Here is a 15,510-nt window from a genome sequence, read left to right as displayed (position 1 = left end):
TTAGACTTGGGAGAGGCTTAATGGACCATCTTGTCCAATCCAGTCATTTTATAGATGAGAAAACTCAGGCCTAGAGAGGTCAAGTGACTTGTCTATGGTCACACAGCTGACAGTGAGGATTTAGATCCAGTTTCTTTCTGTGATTCCAGGTGGCCCTCTGTACTTTCACTGGCTCCTTATCTCTCTTGCTTCTGGGATGATATTCCCTGAAAATATACGGCAGCATATGGCTTTCTTTCCTTCTCACAAAGCTATGACAATGACACATAGTAAGTGCTTAATAAATACTTATTGACTTACTGACACATCCTGGTTGTGTGATGCTAGGCAAATTACTCAACCTTTTAGTGCCCTGGCTAACTTTCTAAGACTAAGTTACAAAGAAAATGCTGACCTAAACTGGAGTATTCCATTCAATTTTGGATGTCACACACAATAAGCTGGAGAGTGGCAAGGTGGCAGGATAGGAAAGGACCTTAAGATCATGCCATATGAGGACTGGCTGAAGTTCTCTAGAATGTTCCACCCAGAGAAGAAAATATTTATGGGGAGGAGGGAAACATGATAGCTGTTTTCAAGTATTGGAAGGGTAAAACGTAGTTGAGGAATTATGGGACTCACTCTGCTTGAACCCAGAGGGTAGAATTAGAAACAGTGGGTAGAAAGTGCAAAGAGATAGATTTTAACTTGATACAAGAGGAAAAAACTTCTAACTAATAATTAGAACTATCCAAAGAAGGAATGGGCAGCCTTGGGAAACACTGCATTCCCCAAAAAGCTAGATGATTATGTTAGCTGGTAGAGAATATGTTATAAACCAGAACATCTGGTCTATGTTAAGGCTCATAACAAAAGCTCGATAATCAAGTATATTGTAGAGATCATTTTTATGCAAGTTTGAGTTGAACTAGGTGGTCTCTGAGGTCCTTTCCAACTCTGAGATTCTGTGATGCTTAATTAATGTATTCAGTTAAAAAACAGGATTCTGAGAATGGAAACATATATTTCAATGCCAGAAAGAGCAATATAACATTTAATTAGGTTGATAATGCCATTTTGGTTGCATCGCAATGAATGTATTGTACCTATAACTCATCACCAAGGACCTGGGTGTACTTTGGGTGACTTCTCACTCACCTGGCTCATTGTCTCTACCCAGATAATCTGCAGAATTTCAGTAATCTGGCCACAGAGGTCCCTTCCAACTCTAAGTCCTACAGATCTGGGATTCTGGGGAGGATAACTTGCTATGATTGGGTTACTTTCGGTGTTGTCTGAATGATAAAAATTCATCCTTAACCAAGGATTTCATTCTCTTTCCACTGGTGCCATTCACTCCCTGCTCTATACAAATCCTCTTGAAGCAATAATCAAAAATGACAAGATCATACCAAATTCTTAAGAAAAATAATCTCAAATAAGGGCAGTGCCTATGTGTTTCTTTGTTGTTTCTATCCCCAACTCCCTCAACAAGTAAATGTGAAATCTAACCATGCAGCTAGGAATTCCCTTTCAAGAGTTTTATGGCATCTCTTAAAGAAGCCATTGCTGATTTATGCTGATCACACACAACAGCTAAGATTTCTGTTAATAATAATCATAAATAAGCTGGACAAGGTTACCTAACCTGAAATGAGCACATCTCCACTGCCATATCCATTATGTAATGTAGTGGGCTGGATCTATGGCAGATGATCAGGAAAGGTCTAATGCTTCTGACACTGTATAGGAAAACAACATCCTATCTCTAGGACTGACTCTGGCTTCTTCTTCAAATTATCCACATAAATGTGTGCATGTCTTTATACACACTCACATACATGCACAACCTAATTTATGCTTCTCTAACACCAAAACATTTATAGTAGGCCTTTTTTGTGGCCAAGAAATGGAAACAAAGAAGATGCCCAATGAACTGAGTAATGGTTAAATAAATTATGATATAGGAATGGAATGTGCCAGAAAACACTGAACATGAAGAATACAGAAGCATGATTAAGACATATGAAGTGAAATAAACAGAACCAGGAAAACAATATAGATAATCGCTATCACAATGTAAATGGAAAGAACAACAAAGAACTCTGAATGCAATGTATTTATAACAAACCCAAGTATAGCCTAAGTTTAGAACAAGAGCTTTCATATCATAATAAGCTCTAAATGGATAGAGGACCTGTATGTAAAAGGTCACATCATAAACAAATCAGAAGAGTAGGGAAGGAGGTACCTTTTACTAATATCGGCAGAGAAAGAGTTCTTGGCTGAACAAGGGGCAGAAAAAATCATAGGAGATAAAATGAATAATTTTGACTACATAAAATTGAAAAGATTTTGCAAAAACAAGACCAATGCAGTTAGAATTAGAAGGGCAACAGCTAACTTGAAAAAAAAAAACTTTTGCAGTAAAATTTTTTGATAAAGATCTGATATCCAACTAATTCAAATATATAAAAACAAGAACCATTCAGGTAAAGGATTTGAACAGGCAGTTCTCAAGGAGAGACATCCAAGCTATCAGTGGCCATAGGAAAAAAATACTCCGGACCATAAGGAAATGCAAATAAAAACAACTCTGAGGTTCTCCCTCACCCCCATCAGATGTTAAAGATAATTGGAAATGCCAATTGTTGGAGATGCTGTGAAGTAGTCTATATTGTATAGTAATATGGAACTAAACCCCAAAAGTCACTATACATTGTATATCTTTGACCTAGTGATAATGAATACTGGGCACATATTCCAAAAACATCAAAGACACATGGAAAGGAGTCTTATGTACAGAAACATTCAGAGATGCACCCTTGGTTGTTACAAAGAATTGGAAAGTAGAAGAGCATCCATTAATTGGAGAATGGCTGAAGAAATTGCGGTATATGAATGTAATCTTTGCATCTGCATCCCTGCCCAGTTTCAACTCCACAGAGCAAGATGTCAATGCCTCTCCCAGCATGTGCTCATAACTTCTAACTTCATCACCATGCTACTAACTCAAACTAGGATACCATCACCCTTAGCCTCCTCTCCTCTCTGACTGGAGGGTCAAAGGGTAAAATACCAAACTCCTCTCAAAGCCCTCCTTTGCAGAAAGCAGAAATTGGATTTGCAGCTCACTCTACTTTGCATCTGCAGCTCTGGCTGGTTTCAACTCCTGGAAACAAGATGACTCCTGGTGTCTCCCTTTCTAGCCTCTGTTTTTGAGTTGTCTTCCTGTCCTTGAAGGTAGGGACTATCTTTCTTTTTCTTATCCGCATCCCTAGCACTTTAGCACAGTGCCTGGCAAATCATAGGTGCTTAATAAATGTTTACTGAATTATGTTGTAAGAAATGACAAAAGGGATGGATTCAGGGAACATGGGAAGAATTGCATGAACTCCTACAAAGTGGGCAGATCCTGGAAAATAAATTATGCTTTGACTACAACAAATATGAAACTGAATGCTGAGTAATTAGAATGACCAAGAACCTTGGCCCTGGAGAAGAGGGAAGAAAATGCACTTCTTTAAAAAGGACTGTGGGTATGGGATATCACATAAACTGTTGACTCTGATATGTTGATTAGTTCTGCTTCACTGATATATTTTTTTCCTTTTCCCTTTTAGAAGTTCTTTAAGCAGAAATAAAGATGATATAAAAACAAAAACTGTCAATAAGAATCATTTCCCTAGGGGCAGCTAGGCAGTACGGTGAATAGAACACCGGCCCTGAAGTCAGGAGGACCTGAGTTCAAATGCGGCCTCAGCCCAAACACTTGACATTTACTAGCTGTGTGACCCTGGGCAAGTCACTTAACCCCAATTTCCAAAAAAAAAAAAAAAAAGAATCATTTCCTTGCTCAAAAGGAAGAGGAGAAGGAAAAGAGGAGGAGGAGGAGGAGGAGAAACTTCCCTGTGTTTCTTTTAGTTAAACTTCTCTTTCTTTCTCCAGAGAATTTCTACCCAGAATGTCCAGAGCCCCAGAGGTCAGCAAGCTTTGCCATTGCCCAGCCGTGAGGCGGGCTTCAGGATGAGACCCTACATCCCTACTCTTTATGCACAAAGCTTCAAGCCTACCTGAATTGGAGCGTTTCTTTGGGGTTTTGAGACTTCGGCACCTCCCGCTGACTGAGCTGCTATTCTCGCTCATGGAGTCTTGCGCGGACGAAGCGCTGCCCGTGGCCTCGCTGTCTCTCATCATGCTCTCGTAGCCGCTGCTGCCTCCGCTGTGGTAGAACAGGGCTGTTTTCCCCATGGCCGGGGGGAGCTCCCCACTCAGCACGCTGCTGTTGTCACTGCCATGGCCGCTGCTGCACCGATGGGGCTTGCGTGGAGGGGTGATTTTGCTGTACGGGGAAGGCAGCATGGGAACGGCAGGTTTCTCCTCTCCGGGAAGGCCACCCCGCTCCTCTGCCTCGGAGCTCCCACGCAGCTGCAAACCTCGGGTGCTTGTATTCCCCTGAAGCAGTTCGGAGATCCGGCCATTGACTGCACGGAGGGGAAGTTTGGAAGTGAGTCCAGACCCCCGGCTTCGGCTGAGGGACTGGGTGGACCAAGACATGTGCTTTCCACTGGGGGGTAGGCTGGAACTCTGCCCAACTGACTGTGGCAGAGACTTGGTGGAGAAGCTGAGAGTTTTGGTAGTGGAGGTGGAGAGGCTCCGAGCTTTGGGACTGGCCAGGAGGAGCTTGCTGACGGCAGAGATCTTAGACTGGCCAGCCTTGGGCGAGGCCCCAGCAGACTGCGAGGCGCAGGAATTGGTGGGGGAGGACATGGCTGAACGATTCAGGGTCCTCCCGGTCCTTGGCATGGTGCTGTCTTTGCCAGAGTGCATCCTGGAGCTTACAGAGGACAGGCTCTCAGCCCTCTCCAGGGACAGGCACTCATAGTGACTCACTGTGGACCGACCAAGGGAGTTGGTCCTACTGGCCAGCTGCTCAAGCTTGGCGCTGAACAACTTGCTGCTACTGGTGTCTTTCGTCTTGCCGCTGGGCTCATCAGAGAAGCCGGGGAGGAAAGGAGCTGGCTGGTTCAAGGGGCTGCTAGTGCTGCTACTAGGGGCACTATGCTGGGGGCTAGCCCGATTCTTCTGATCCAGGCTTGACTTTCGGATGGGCGGAAGAGGGGGTGTCCCTTTGGGCCTAGCCAGAACGCAGTGCTTCGGAGAAGCCATCCTCCTCTCTAGGGTGGTCTTGGAGGACTGAGATCCAGAAGATGAGCAGATACCATTGCTCTCAGCAGCACAGTGGTAGAAGACATTGTCCAGGTCGTCCAGCCTGCTGGCTTTCTGAAATGCCCTCGGGAGACTGCTAGCCTTCAGGCTCTTGTTGGCATGCACAGGGGTTTGGATGGCCAAACTGGACAAGGTCATCTCACACCCATCCACAATCCTCTTGAAATTGTCAGACACAGGGGAGTTAGATGTCTCTCCGCCGCTGCTGCTGCTACTGAACCTGTCTACTGAGTTGGGCTTCTTGCCTTGTTCTGGTTCATGCCGAGGCTCAGGCTTTGTGGAACCCATCTCAGATTCAAAGCTAGTCGTGTTACTAGGATAGGTATTCTCTTTTTTCCCCTCCTCTTCCCGTTTAAGCCAAGGGTCCTCAAATTTGATCTCTTTCTTTGTGTTGATTTCTTTGCTCTCCTGAGACTGGGCTGCTCTGGAAGGTGAGTTGACTGTGGTTATTGCCTCATCTGTCTCTTGGATGTTAAGGGGGCTCACGGAGATACAGGGATAAACGGTAATATTCGTCTTCATGGGGATGTAGCCTTCACAGCCACCTAAGTTTGCTGCGTTGGAAATCGTCACCATGGCTTTGCCAAGAGTTGATATTTTACAGCCTTTGATAGGTGAGCCCTTGTTGAAAGCCTCTTTTCCCATTTCAGACAGGATGAGCAAATTTTCTGGACCTGCCTTTGGCTTGTCTCCACACATCATTCTACTGTTCTGGATGGTGTTTGCAAAGTCTGGGAGTGGAGGATCTGCCAGTGCTTCCCCGTGCCCATAACATGTCTGGGCTATGAAGCTGTGGCATGACTGCTCACCATCACTCCCTGTGCTCATCTCACTCAGCCAAGAGCTGATGGAGGATCGTCTGCTGCCAGTATCCCGGACCTTCTCATCCAGGTTTAACTTGGGGAGGGGCAAGAACTGGGTGATGCTGACCTCTGAGACTGGAGCTGTGTTGGAATAACACTCAAGGTCCTCACTGATGCTGCTGATGATACTGACTGGACGGGAGCCTGAAGCCAAGGCTTGTACAGAACAATCACTGTTGAAGCTGATGATGCTGGTAGGACGCCCATTTTCAAGGACCCCACTGATGGTCAGCTCCTCTACCAAAGTGAACACCAGCTCATCCTCACCATTCAACTCCAAAGGTTGCTGCACAGTGACCATGGTTGTGCTCAGGACTCCTTTCTTGGACCCTGGAGAAGTAGCTGATTGCTCCTCATCAGTGGTGGTCTCTGAAAATCCCCCACTCCCAGAGGACACAGATTTCTTCAGGACCTGAGGGCTCATTCCTACTGGGGGTGTACGGACCTCAGGCTGCAGTAAGGACTCACTAGACACCATCCCAGAATCCTTGGCCAAGGGTGGTGGTGGAGGTGGGGGAGCTGGAGAGGGGAGCACCCCTTTCTGGGTGTAGACTTTGCACCTCTGAGAGGGTGAACTTGGTGGCTTGTACTCACAAGTCTTGGAGAGGCTGGCGATGCCGAGGCGCGGTGAACCCATGGGCCGGGGCTTGCCCTCCACAAAGCCGCAGGAGTTGAGGCTTTCACGGCTGCTCTGAAGGCTGGGGCTGTGAGCAAGCTGGCAAGAGCTAGTCTGGCTGCTGGAGCTGCCAGGGATGTTCCTGGGTGAGGAAGGTGTGGGAGTGTTGGTGAAGGCTGCAGAAGGGACCGGGGAGTGATTCCTTGGCAGCTTGGTGACCAGGGCACTGGCACTCTCCTGCCCTTCCTCATCCAGCAGCTGACCATCGGAACCATTCTCTTCCTTATCAGACTCTGAGAGCTGGCTCAGCTCGGCCATTTGCCTGGCTAGGGTGGGGCACTTGTTCATATGGTCAGCCCCAAACTGAATGGGTAGCTCCTCAAAAGGAAACTTGTTGGTCTCCTCGCTGCCATCTATGCAGTCCAGCCTCTCCTGGAGCTCCGCAAAGGTGTTGCACTTAAGGCAGTCCCTCTCTGATTTGCTGGAGGCACTGTCCCCAGCATCCTCCAGTCTGCTATTGTTCTTGGTCTTCTGCAGGGCAGGGACTATTGGGACGAAGTCTGGAGGTCCCTCGTTGTCAGTGAGCTCCTTATCTGAGAGGGCTGTGCCGTTGGGGCCCACGTAGATCACAGTGTCGCAGGACTGCTCACTGCTAGAGGAGTAGTCTGGGTCACTGGACAAGTGAAGGATGGGGAAGTCTGGGTCAACAGCATTGCGAGGATGGAAGGGTCTCAGCTGGGTTGGCCGGCGCATTCTGCCTTCTTCACAAGAGCTTTCCCCTCCAGAAGAGCTTGAGGTGTACTGGGAGGGAGAGAAAAGTGAGTTAGCATGGAAGGGCTACCAAGGGAACCCTCCGGGTGATTGCAATAGACATGAGGGCAGTCGTGAAGGCAGCCAGAGCCCCCCAAACAGCCTAATGAAGTCAGTGGCTCAGAGAGGCCAGGACACCAATGAATGCCCTATGCAATTAGAGCTAGAAAGAGGATAGGGAACCATGCAAATAATAACCCTAGTATGGATATATGGGGGGGCCTGAAATTATGATGACATCAATATAGATGGTACCTGGTGAGGAATCTAGTTCTTCTAAAAATTCCAATCCGTTATTCTTCTGCAATTTATAATCAGAGAGAGTTGCCTGTGGCATTCATGGGTGAAGTGACTTGTCCAGGGTCACACAGCTAGTATATGCATTAAGAACATGAACCCAGACTCATGAGTGTACTTTACATCTCCAGGAGGGTGAACTTGGTGGCTTGTGCTCAGAAGTCTTGGAAAGGCTGATGATGCCAAGGTGGCACCACCCACATGGCACAATGATTTTCACAATAGACCTGACTCCAATATTGGGAGTGGCTTAACTGACTTCACTACGATTAGACATGGAACCAGATCTGGCCGTTGGACCCAATACCTCTACTTTAAAGATGAGGAAACTGAGGTGCTGAGAAGTTAAGAGACTTTTCTAAGGTTATACAGGTATGAAGAAGCAGGACTAGGATTTGAACTCAGGTCCTCTGACTACAAGGCAGCTAGGTGGCACAGTGGAGAGAGACCTAGGAAGATTTATCTTCATGAGTTCAAATCTGGCCTCAGACCTTGGGCAAGTCATTTAACCCTGTTTGTCTCAGCTCCTCATCTATAAAATGAGATGGAGAAGAAAATGGCAAACTACTCCAGAGTCTCTGCCAAGAAAACCCCAAATGGGGTCACAAAGAGCGAGACACAACTGGCAAACAACAACTTGTGACACCACCCACATTCCATTGTGCTACATTGCCGAGACAAAGTCCGTGGTCTGGGGGCACTTTCCTCATTAAATCAGAGACCATCAGAGTTGATTTCTGAAAATCCATCATGGTGGAGATACTGCCCAGAGACACAGAAGGGAATTAGGATGCCGTGACAGTCATTTTCTTCGGAATCAAGAGATCAGAAGATCTCTTGGAATCTTAGCTTCATCCTGCCAAGATCACAGGATGGCAAGAAAAAACCCATACACATCTCCTCCATTCACCAAAGTCTACATTTACCATCCAGAAAGAACCAAATGTAAGGTGTCTATAATGGATGCAAAAGGGAGAAAATACCCACAAAGAATATACTTCTAGTCAGAGGCCTAGGTTTAACTTTGTATACTGAAATGCTGCAGCCCTGTGGCAGAAGGAATAAAATGCCCTCCCATATCATGTGGAAGCTCTTCCTTCTTTGGATTCTTAACGTTCATTCTAAATCCTTCATTGGCAGCCAGAGATAATAGATCCCTCCTTATCACTCGGGGATTACGAATATTGATTTTTCCCCCCATTTTTCCTTAGGCATCTGTGGCAGGGCTCTGGAAGGCGCCTCCTTTCCCATCCCACACACTCACATCCCCTTACCTTAGTTTTCTTTTTCTTCATTCTCAGGACTCTGGATGCGATCTGGATGGTAGACAGGGTTTCTGCATAGTTCCCGGCGGCTGCTGAGATGTGAGCTATCATGGTGGTGCGGCAGTTCATATTCCCCAGGGACTCTCGCAGCAACATGGTAAGCTTGCTGTCTCTGCGAAATAAAATGAATTAAGGCTGCATTAGTGGGTCATGCTTCACTTTGGCTGTCACTGGGGGGTGGGGGGGTCCTTTGGTTTGGGTCTCTGTGTGGCTTTTTTCTTTCATTTCCTTTTTAATGGCGTACTCATTAGTATCATTCTCCAGGTTGGAATAATTTGGTGTTGGCAGCTGAGCCAAAATGGGCTATGACCTTGTGCCCCAAACCCAACATGTCTGTCCCACATCTGTGCATCTGTCCGTGTCATGCCTCACTCCTAGAATGTACTCCCATGTTGTAGTAGAAAGAAAACTCACAACCTGTCTCTGGAACTTACTAGCTCTATGACTGTGAGAAAATCATTTAACCTTTCTGAGGCTCAATTTCCTCATTTGTAAGGTGGGGATCATAGTACCCTGTATGGCTATCCTCACACGGTTCTTATGAGGATCAAAAGAGAAGCCGCTTGTAAATGTTACACGTCATTTATTTTTATTGTTGTTTTTCTATGAGAAACGACTTGTAATTCTTAAAGCATTATAAAGTTGTTGTTGTTGCAGTTGTTAGGACCATAGATTCAGAGTTGGAAGGGATATCAGACGCCATTTAGCCCAATGCTTTCATTTCACAGACCAAGAAACTGAGGCCTAGGGAAGCAAAGTGACTTGGGGTAGGATGTAAATCCAAGTCCTTTGACACAAGAGTTAGTGCTCTTTCTGCTGCACCATACCATTATATTCCAGCCAAGTTGGTCTAATATCTGTTCCCCAAGCTTAGCATACTATCTTCCCTCTCCATGCTTTTACACAACTTTTCCTTCTTGCCTGGAATGCGCTTCCCTTTTCAACTGTGTCTCTTATAATCTCCCATGGAAAACTTTTCCCAATTCTCCCAGTCATTAATGCTTCTGTGCGTTCTCTCTCTCTCTCTCTCTCTCTCTCTCTCTCCTTTCTCTCTCTCTCTCTCTTCTTTCTCTCTCTCCCTCCCTCCTCCTCAATTAATGAATTAATGACAACATCATCATGAGTCTGAAGGGTAAGTATGCTACTTATATGGGCCTCTCAAAGACACTTACTACCTGGGAAATTCACTTAATCTCTCCAGGGCTGAGATTCTTCATTTGTAAAGTGAAAGGGCTGGACTCAATGACATCTAAGGGCCCTTCAAGCTCTGAATCTACAATCCCTAGCCCATAGCAGTTCAGGAATGTTAAGTCATTCAGTCGTGTCCGACTCTTCATGACCACTAGGCTCTTCTATCTTCCACTATCTTCCTGAATCTGTCCAAGCTCATGTGCACTGCTTCCATGACACTATTCATCTCATCCTCTGCCAGCCTCTTCTCCTTTTGCCTTCAATCTTTCCCCAAATCAAGGTCTTTCCCAATAACTCCTGTCTTCCCAAAATATTTAAACTTCAGCTTTAGTATTTGACCTTCCAATGAGTAATCTGGAAAAAAAAATGCCTAGACTAAACCAATAGTACATGACAGAGCTGGAGTAGAACCCCGGTCTTCTAACTTGAAGCTCAGTACATGCATCCTTGGAGAATACATCCTAACCAAAATCTATGAAATTTATTATTCCTTGTAGGTAGAGCATCAACATTCATCTTCTTTTACTTTAATATATTTGAGAGTGTTATGTCTCTGAGGGGCAGGCTGTCATCTGAGCTGTGCTTTTATTTCCATTGAATTAGACAGTTCTCTGTGTTTAACTCTTGGCAAATGCATACCATCCTGTGAATTGGCTAATAGGGATGGTGAGTGATTCCTACTCCTGTTTAATTTGTACAAGCAATACAGAAAACTTGTGGAGATCCATTTGGGCAATGGGGGTACCCTTTAACCGGTGGTTTGAGAGAACGAGTTAAAGTTGAAATCCTTCAGAATTATTAAGATTGGTAGCCTATAGTAGTTATCTCAGCCATGGCTACTAGGTGATGTCATCCAGAAGCATCAAACAAGAGACCTGTCATGGCTCCCAAGTGCAGCCTACCCCAGATTAAAGTGTAATTGGGAAAGTTAGCAAAATGAAGAAAAATATAATAAACCATGGATAACCCTACGTTTTAAAACTAAGTCACTGTGCAGTCTGCAGGGATCCTTATGTATGGGTTAGAGGCCCCATTTCTATTTGAGTTTCACACCACTGGTATAGGACATAGAATGTTGGACTTAAACTCAGGAACCCCTAAATTCAAATCCTACCTCAGACATTTATTAGCTTTGGGCAAGTCATGTGATCTCTTTCAGGCTCAGTTTTCTTACCTATAAAATTGGGATTACAATAGCATCTACCTCCATAGGGTTGTTGTGAGATAATATCAGATAAAATAATATATCAGATAAAATAAAATAATATATGTAAAGTGCTTTGTAAACTTTGAAATGATTATTATTGTGAACAACTCTAGAGGTGTGGTTGGACAGTCTAGTCAATCAGCAGGAGATTGTAGGCCAAGAGTGGACCTAGGAGATGGGGGAAAACATTTTCCTTCACGGCTTTATATCAGGGCTCTGGAAAGGAAAGGCTGTCATGGGCAGAAGAACAGCAGGTTTCCTTTTCACAGAGAATTACGAAGGTGTTACCTGGGGGTAACGCCAGGAGCCAGAACATTAAGGCTAAGTCCCATGCTAACTGTGGCTTCCTTCAAAGAAGAGCTGCCAGTGATGGCAGTTTGGTTGTCGTTCAGTCTTTTTCAGTCTTGTCCAACTCTTCATGACCCCATTTGGGGGTTGTCTTGGCATGGATACTAGAGTGATTTGCTATTTCCTTCTCCAGCTCATCTTACTGATGAGGAAACTAAGGCAAAGAGGGTTAAGTGACTTGCCCAGGGTCACTCAGCTAGTAAGTGCCTGAGGTCAGATTTGAACTCAGGAAGATGAATCTTCCTGACTCCAGGCCTAGCACTGTCCACTAAGCCACCTAGCTTCCCCAGAGATGGAAGTAGAGGTGAAGAAAATAGTCAGTGGAGGTTGCAAAGGTTTCACTCCCTTCAGACCATTTTCTTCCTACCACCAATGGTAATTGCCTGACCACTGCCATATCTGAGCATTAAAAAGAATAAATAAAGTACAGGTCCTCTGGCATATGCCTTAAGTGATACTAAAGAAAATGGATTCCTCCTGGATGGGTTTTTCTTTTTGATAACTGGAAACTGAGAATGGATTCCATTAGAGCAAGTCTAAAATGGCAGGCTGTACTAGTTTTCTAATGGCAGGTTGTGCTGGATGAATTTCACCTTGATTAGGACATGCTTCATTAAATCGCCATGTAACCTTGTGCCATTCTCAAGGTTAGAGTCAGAACTCTGAGCCTTGCCAGATCAAACTGCTTGTCCTGTCTATGACTTTGTGTTTCCCCATTCATCATTCAGTCATCACAGGCATGGTGACATGCAAGAATCTGTTGGTTGTTTTTTTTTTTTTTTTTATAAACGTCATTATGGGGAGTACACAACAATGTATATGTTGCTTAGTAACAGGCACTTTTGCTTTCCTTATCTGAGATGGTAAAATTGCTAGCAGCCCCCCTTTTCACATGGGCTTTACTAGGTTCTAAAAGACATCCACATAGGAGAAAAAAAAAAAGGCTGAGATAATGCTCTGTCCTCTCTCAGCCTTGCCATGATCCTTTACTTAGAGTAAAGAAACAGGGAGAGAACGTGAAGAGACAATTTAGTAAAGGTTCAGAATTGTAGACTTTCTTTACTCATAGTATCTGTGGCAAAAGAATACTGTTAAATAGTGGTAGGTCAGATTTTGGCTCTGACACTTACTAGCTTTGTGATCCTGGGTTTTTCTGTGATTCAATTTTGTTACCTGTAAAATAGGAATAATAATACTGGAAATAATACACCTCCTCCTCCACTGAAGTACAAGCATGGTCTCATTTTAGTGTGAAGGCAACCCTGGCTTCTTCCAAGGCTATGGCCAGTGGGGTTTATGCTCCAGCAGATACTATCAAGTACAGGCCCAGGAATAGATTTTATGTCTTTTATTAGAGATAGAGCCTAGCTGACTTCAGAGAGGGTTATTACTGGGTTGGCCACAGGGTGATCAATTTTTTGATCATAGTGACTCATGAACATTGTAGAGGGAGCACACACACAAATAAAAACATGGATCTTTGAATGACCAAAGAAAAATGCCTGTACTTCAAAGGGTAACTGAAAATGCTTTTTAAACCTAAAAGTACTATATCACTGTTAAATATTTAATAGCTAGCATTTACATGGGCAGCTGGGTGCAGTGGATAGAGTGCCCAGCCTGAAGGCAGGAAGTTGTTGTTGAGTCATTTCAGTTGTGTCTGACTCTTTGTGACCCCATTTTGGGGTATTCTTGGCAAAGATAATGAAGTGGTTTGTCATTTCCTTCTCCAGCTCATTTTACAGATGAGGAAACTGAGCAACCAGGATGAAGTGACTTGCCCAGGGTCACACAGCTAATAAGTGTCTGAGGCTGGATTTGACCTCAGGAAGAAGAGTCTTCCTGGTTCCAAGCCCAGTACTCTATCCACTGTGCCACTTAGCTGCCCAGGAAGATTTAGGTTCAAATCTGATCTAAGAAAGATATGATTCAGCAATGCTTGGGATGAGGGGTCCTCCAGATCTGGTACCTGACACTGGGGGAAGAGAGCAGTGAGCAGAAGAGAGATGCTATCGTGAGGTCACGAAGGAACAGAGGAGGGGCTGGTGGTGGAAGGTAGTTTATGAGGTAGGGGGAGAGTTATATAATAGCTTCAAGAAACCATGTTTACACAATAATATTTTCCTCCGAATATCACATGATTCTATCTCCGCCTTTGCTTATAGGAGGCTAGGAAGAGAACATTAAAAGAACAGAAATACTTAATAGGCCTTAATTAATCAGAGACTTGAAAGAACATAATAATACTTTGTAATGATGTGATGTCTTCTCAGGCACAAAGCCAGAGGCTCATCCACGTGAGAAGTAAGGTGTGTCCCTAGTTACCTAACCATCTCTTTTTTTTCATTTGTTATTCGCTGTCTTGATCGCCCATTCTGTGTGTGAAGCTCAGAGTCCCCATAAGAACCAGTCAGTATGCTGGGATCTCCAGCAAAGAAGGATAAATATCGAATTCTCTTAAGAAAGTCCAGAAGAGCCTCAGGCCCAAGAGGGAGCCACAGTTACAGAGAGAATTGGGTAATAACAATTTCATGGCAGGAAATGGAGCCTGAGGTTTTGCTTATTAGACTCAGTAGTGATGGAGATGGCTATCAACATAGGGCCATTGCAGCATACGCCAGAAAAGAACTACGCTAAAGCTGGGAGGGATTTCCCTTCTTCTGTCTGATCTATTGCCTCTGGAAGGAGAGCATTTAGCCCCCTATCCATTTGTAGCCCAACTCTTTCACTTTACTGAGTAGTTCTCTACTATGCAAAAGGCTCCATGAGATAACAACAACAAAAAAAGAGTTGTGTTTGCTCTAATTTTCAAAATACACATAACTCCAGGCAGCTTAGTTCCTCTTCACAAGGATATAGGATTTGGAAATGTTTTACGCATTTCAAAAATCTGCTCAAGGAAGAAAACCTCAGCTTCCCCAACAGCAGGGACTACTGGCTAGTGCTATCACACCTGGCCTAAATCTAGTGTTCACATCTGATTTTGAAATTCTAAATGCAACATCGACTCCCATTAAGGGAAAGCTACCTATAGCCTTCAAGATGACTCTTTCACCTCATATCCCAAATCTTGATACTTAGGATGAAATAGCATCCAAGTTCACTTAAATCATGTGTATAGGGGTAGGCATGGAACATATATTAAAGACAGTCCATCTTTTTAAGATAAACTCAAAAATTAGAAGAATATAATAAAAGAAGGCTGCACCTCTACATATGGAAAGTCTCCATAAAAATATTGATGAAAGAGGAGTTCTGTTAACTCAGAGGGCTCATTAGACCAAAGAATGATATGTTAGAAAAAATCTTTTGGCAGCAAAAGCTGAAGATAGCAGATTAAAATACACCCACAGAGAGTTTCTCTCTTAGAAAAATGGAAGGAAATGAGGTTTGTTTTAGATGTTATAACCCCATCCCATCACATTCTAGAGTGAAACCCCAATATGGATTTTTCCACATGAATTCAATTTGCAACTTAATCAGACAATTGATTGATCAACAAACATTTATTAAGTGTCCACTATGTGCCAGGCACTAGGCACTGAGGACGCCAAAGAAAGGAAAAACTAATTCCTGCCCTCCAGGAGCTTGTATTCTAAATGAGGAAACAACAGGGAAATAACTAAATACTTAGTTGACAAAGGG

At 44.2% G+C, this 15,510-nt stretch overlaps 1 protein-coding gene across 1 annotated transcript in view; it reads right to left on the bottom strand.

Moving 5' to 3' along the window:
* The window catches only part of LOC114049737 (kinesin-like protein KIF26B), a 605,544-nt gene that overhangs the window by 25,088 nt on the left and 564,946 nt on the right, over positions 1–15,510 (bottom strand). The window contains exons 11-12 of the mRNA XM_027871127.1: positions 9,069–9,231; positions 4,053–7,488 (exon numbers count right to left, since the gene is read on the bottom strand). Of these exons, the coding sequence (XP_027726928.1) occupies positions 4,053–7,488; positions 9,069–9,231 (3,599 nt within the window). The remainder of the gene's footprint in view (positions 1–4,052; positions 7,489–9,068; positions 9,232–15,510) is intronic.

This window comes from Vombatus ursinus, unplaced genomic scaffold (genome assembly GCF_900497805.2).
Source record: "Vombatus ursinus unplaced genomic scaffold, bare-nosed wombat genome assembly UNPS02014798.1, whole genome shotgun sequence".
Classification (NCBI taxonomy): Eukaryota; Metazoa; Chordata; class Mammalia; order Diprotodontia; family Vombatidae; genus Vombatus; species Vombatus ursinus.
This window is presented reverse-complemented; position numbering and strand designations above follow the sequence as displayed.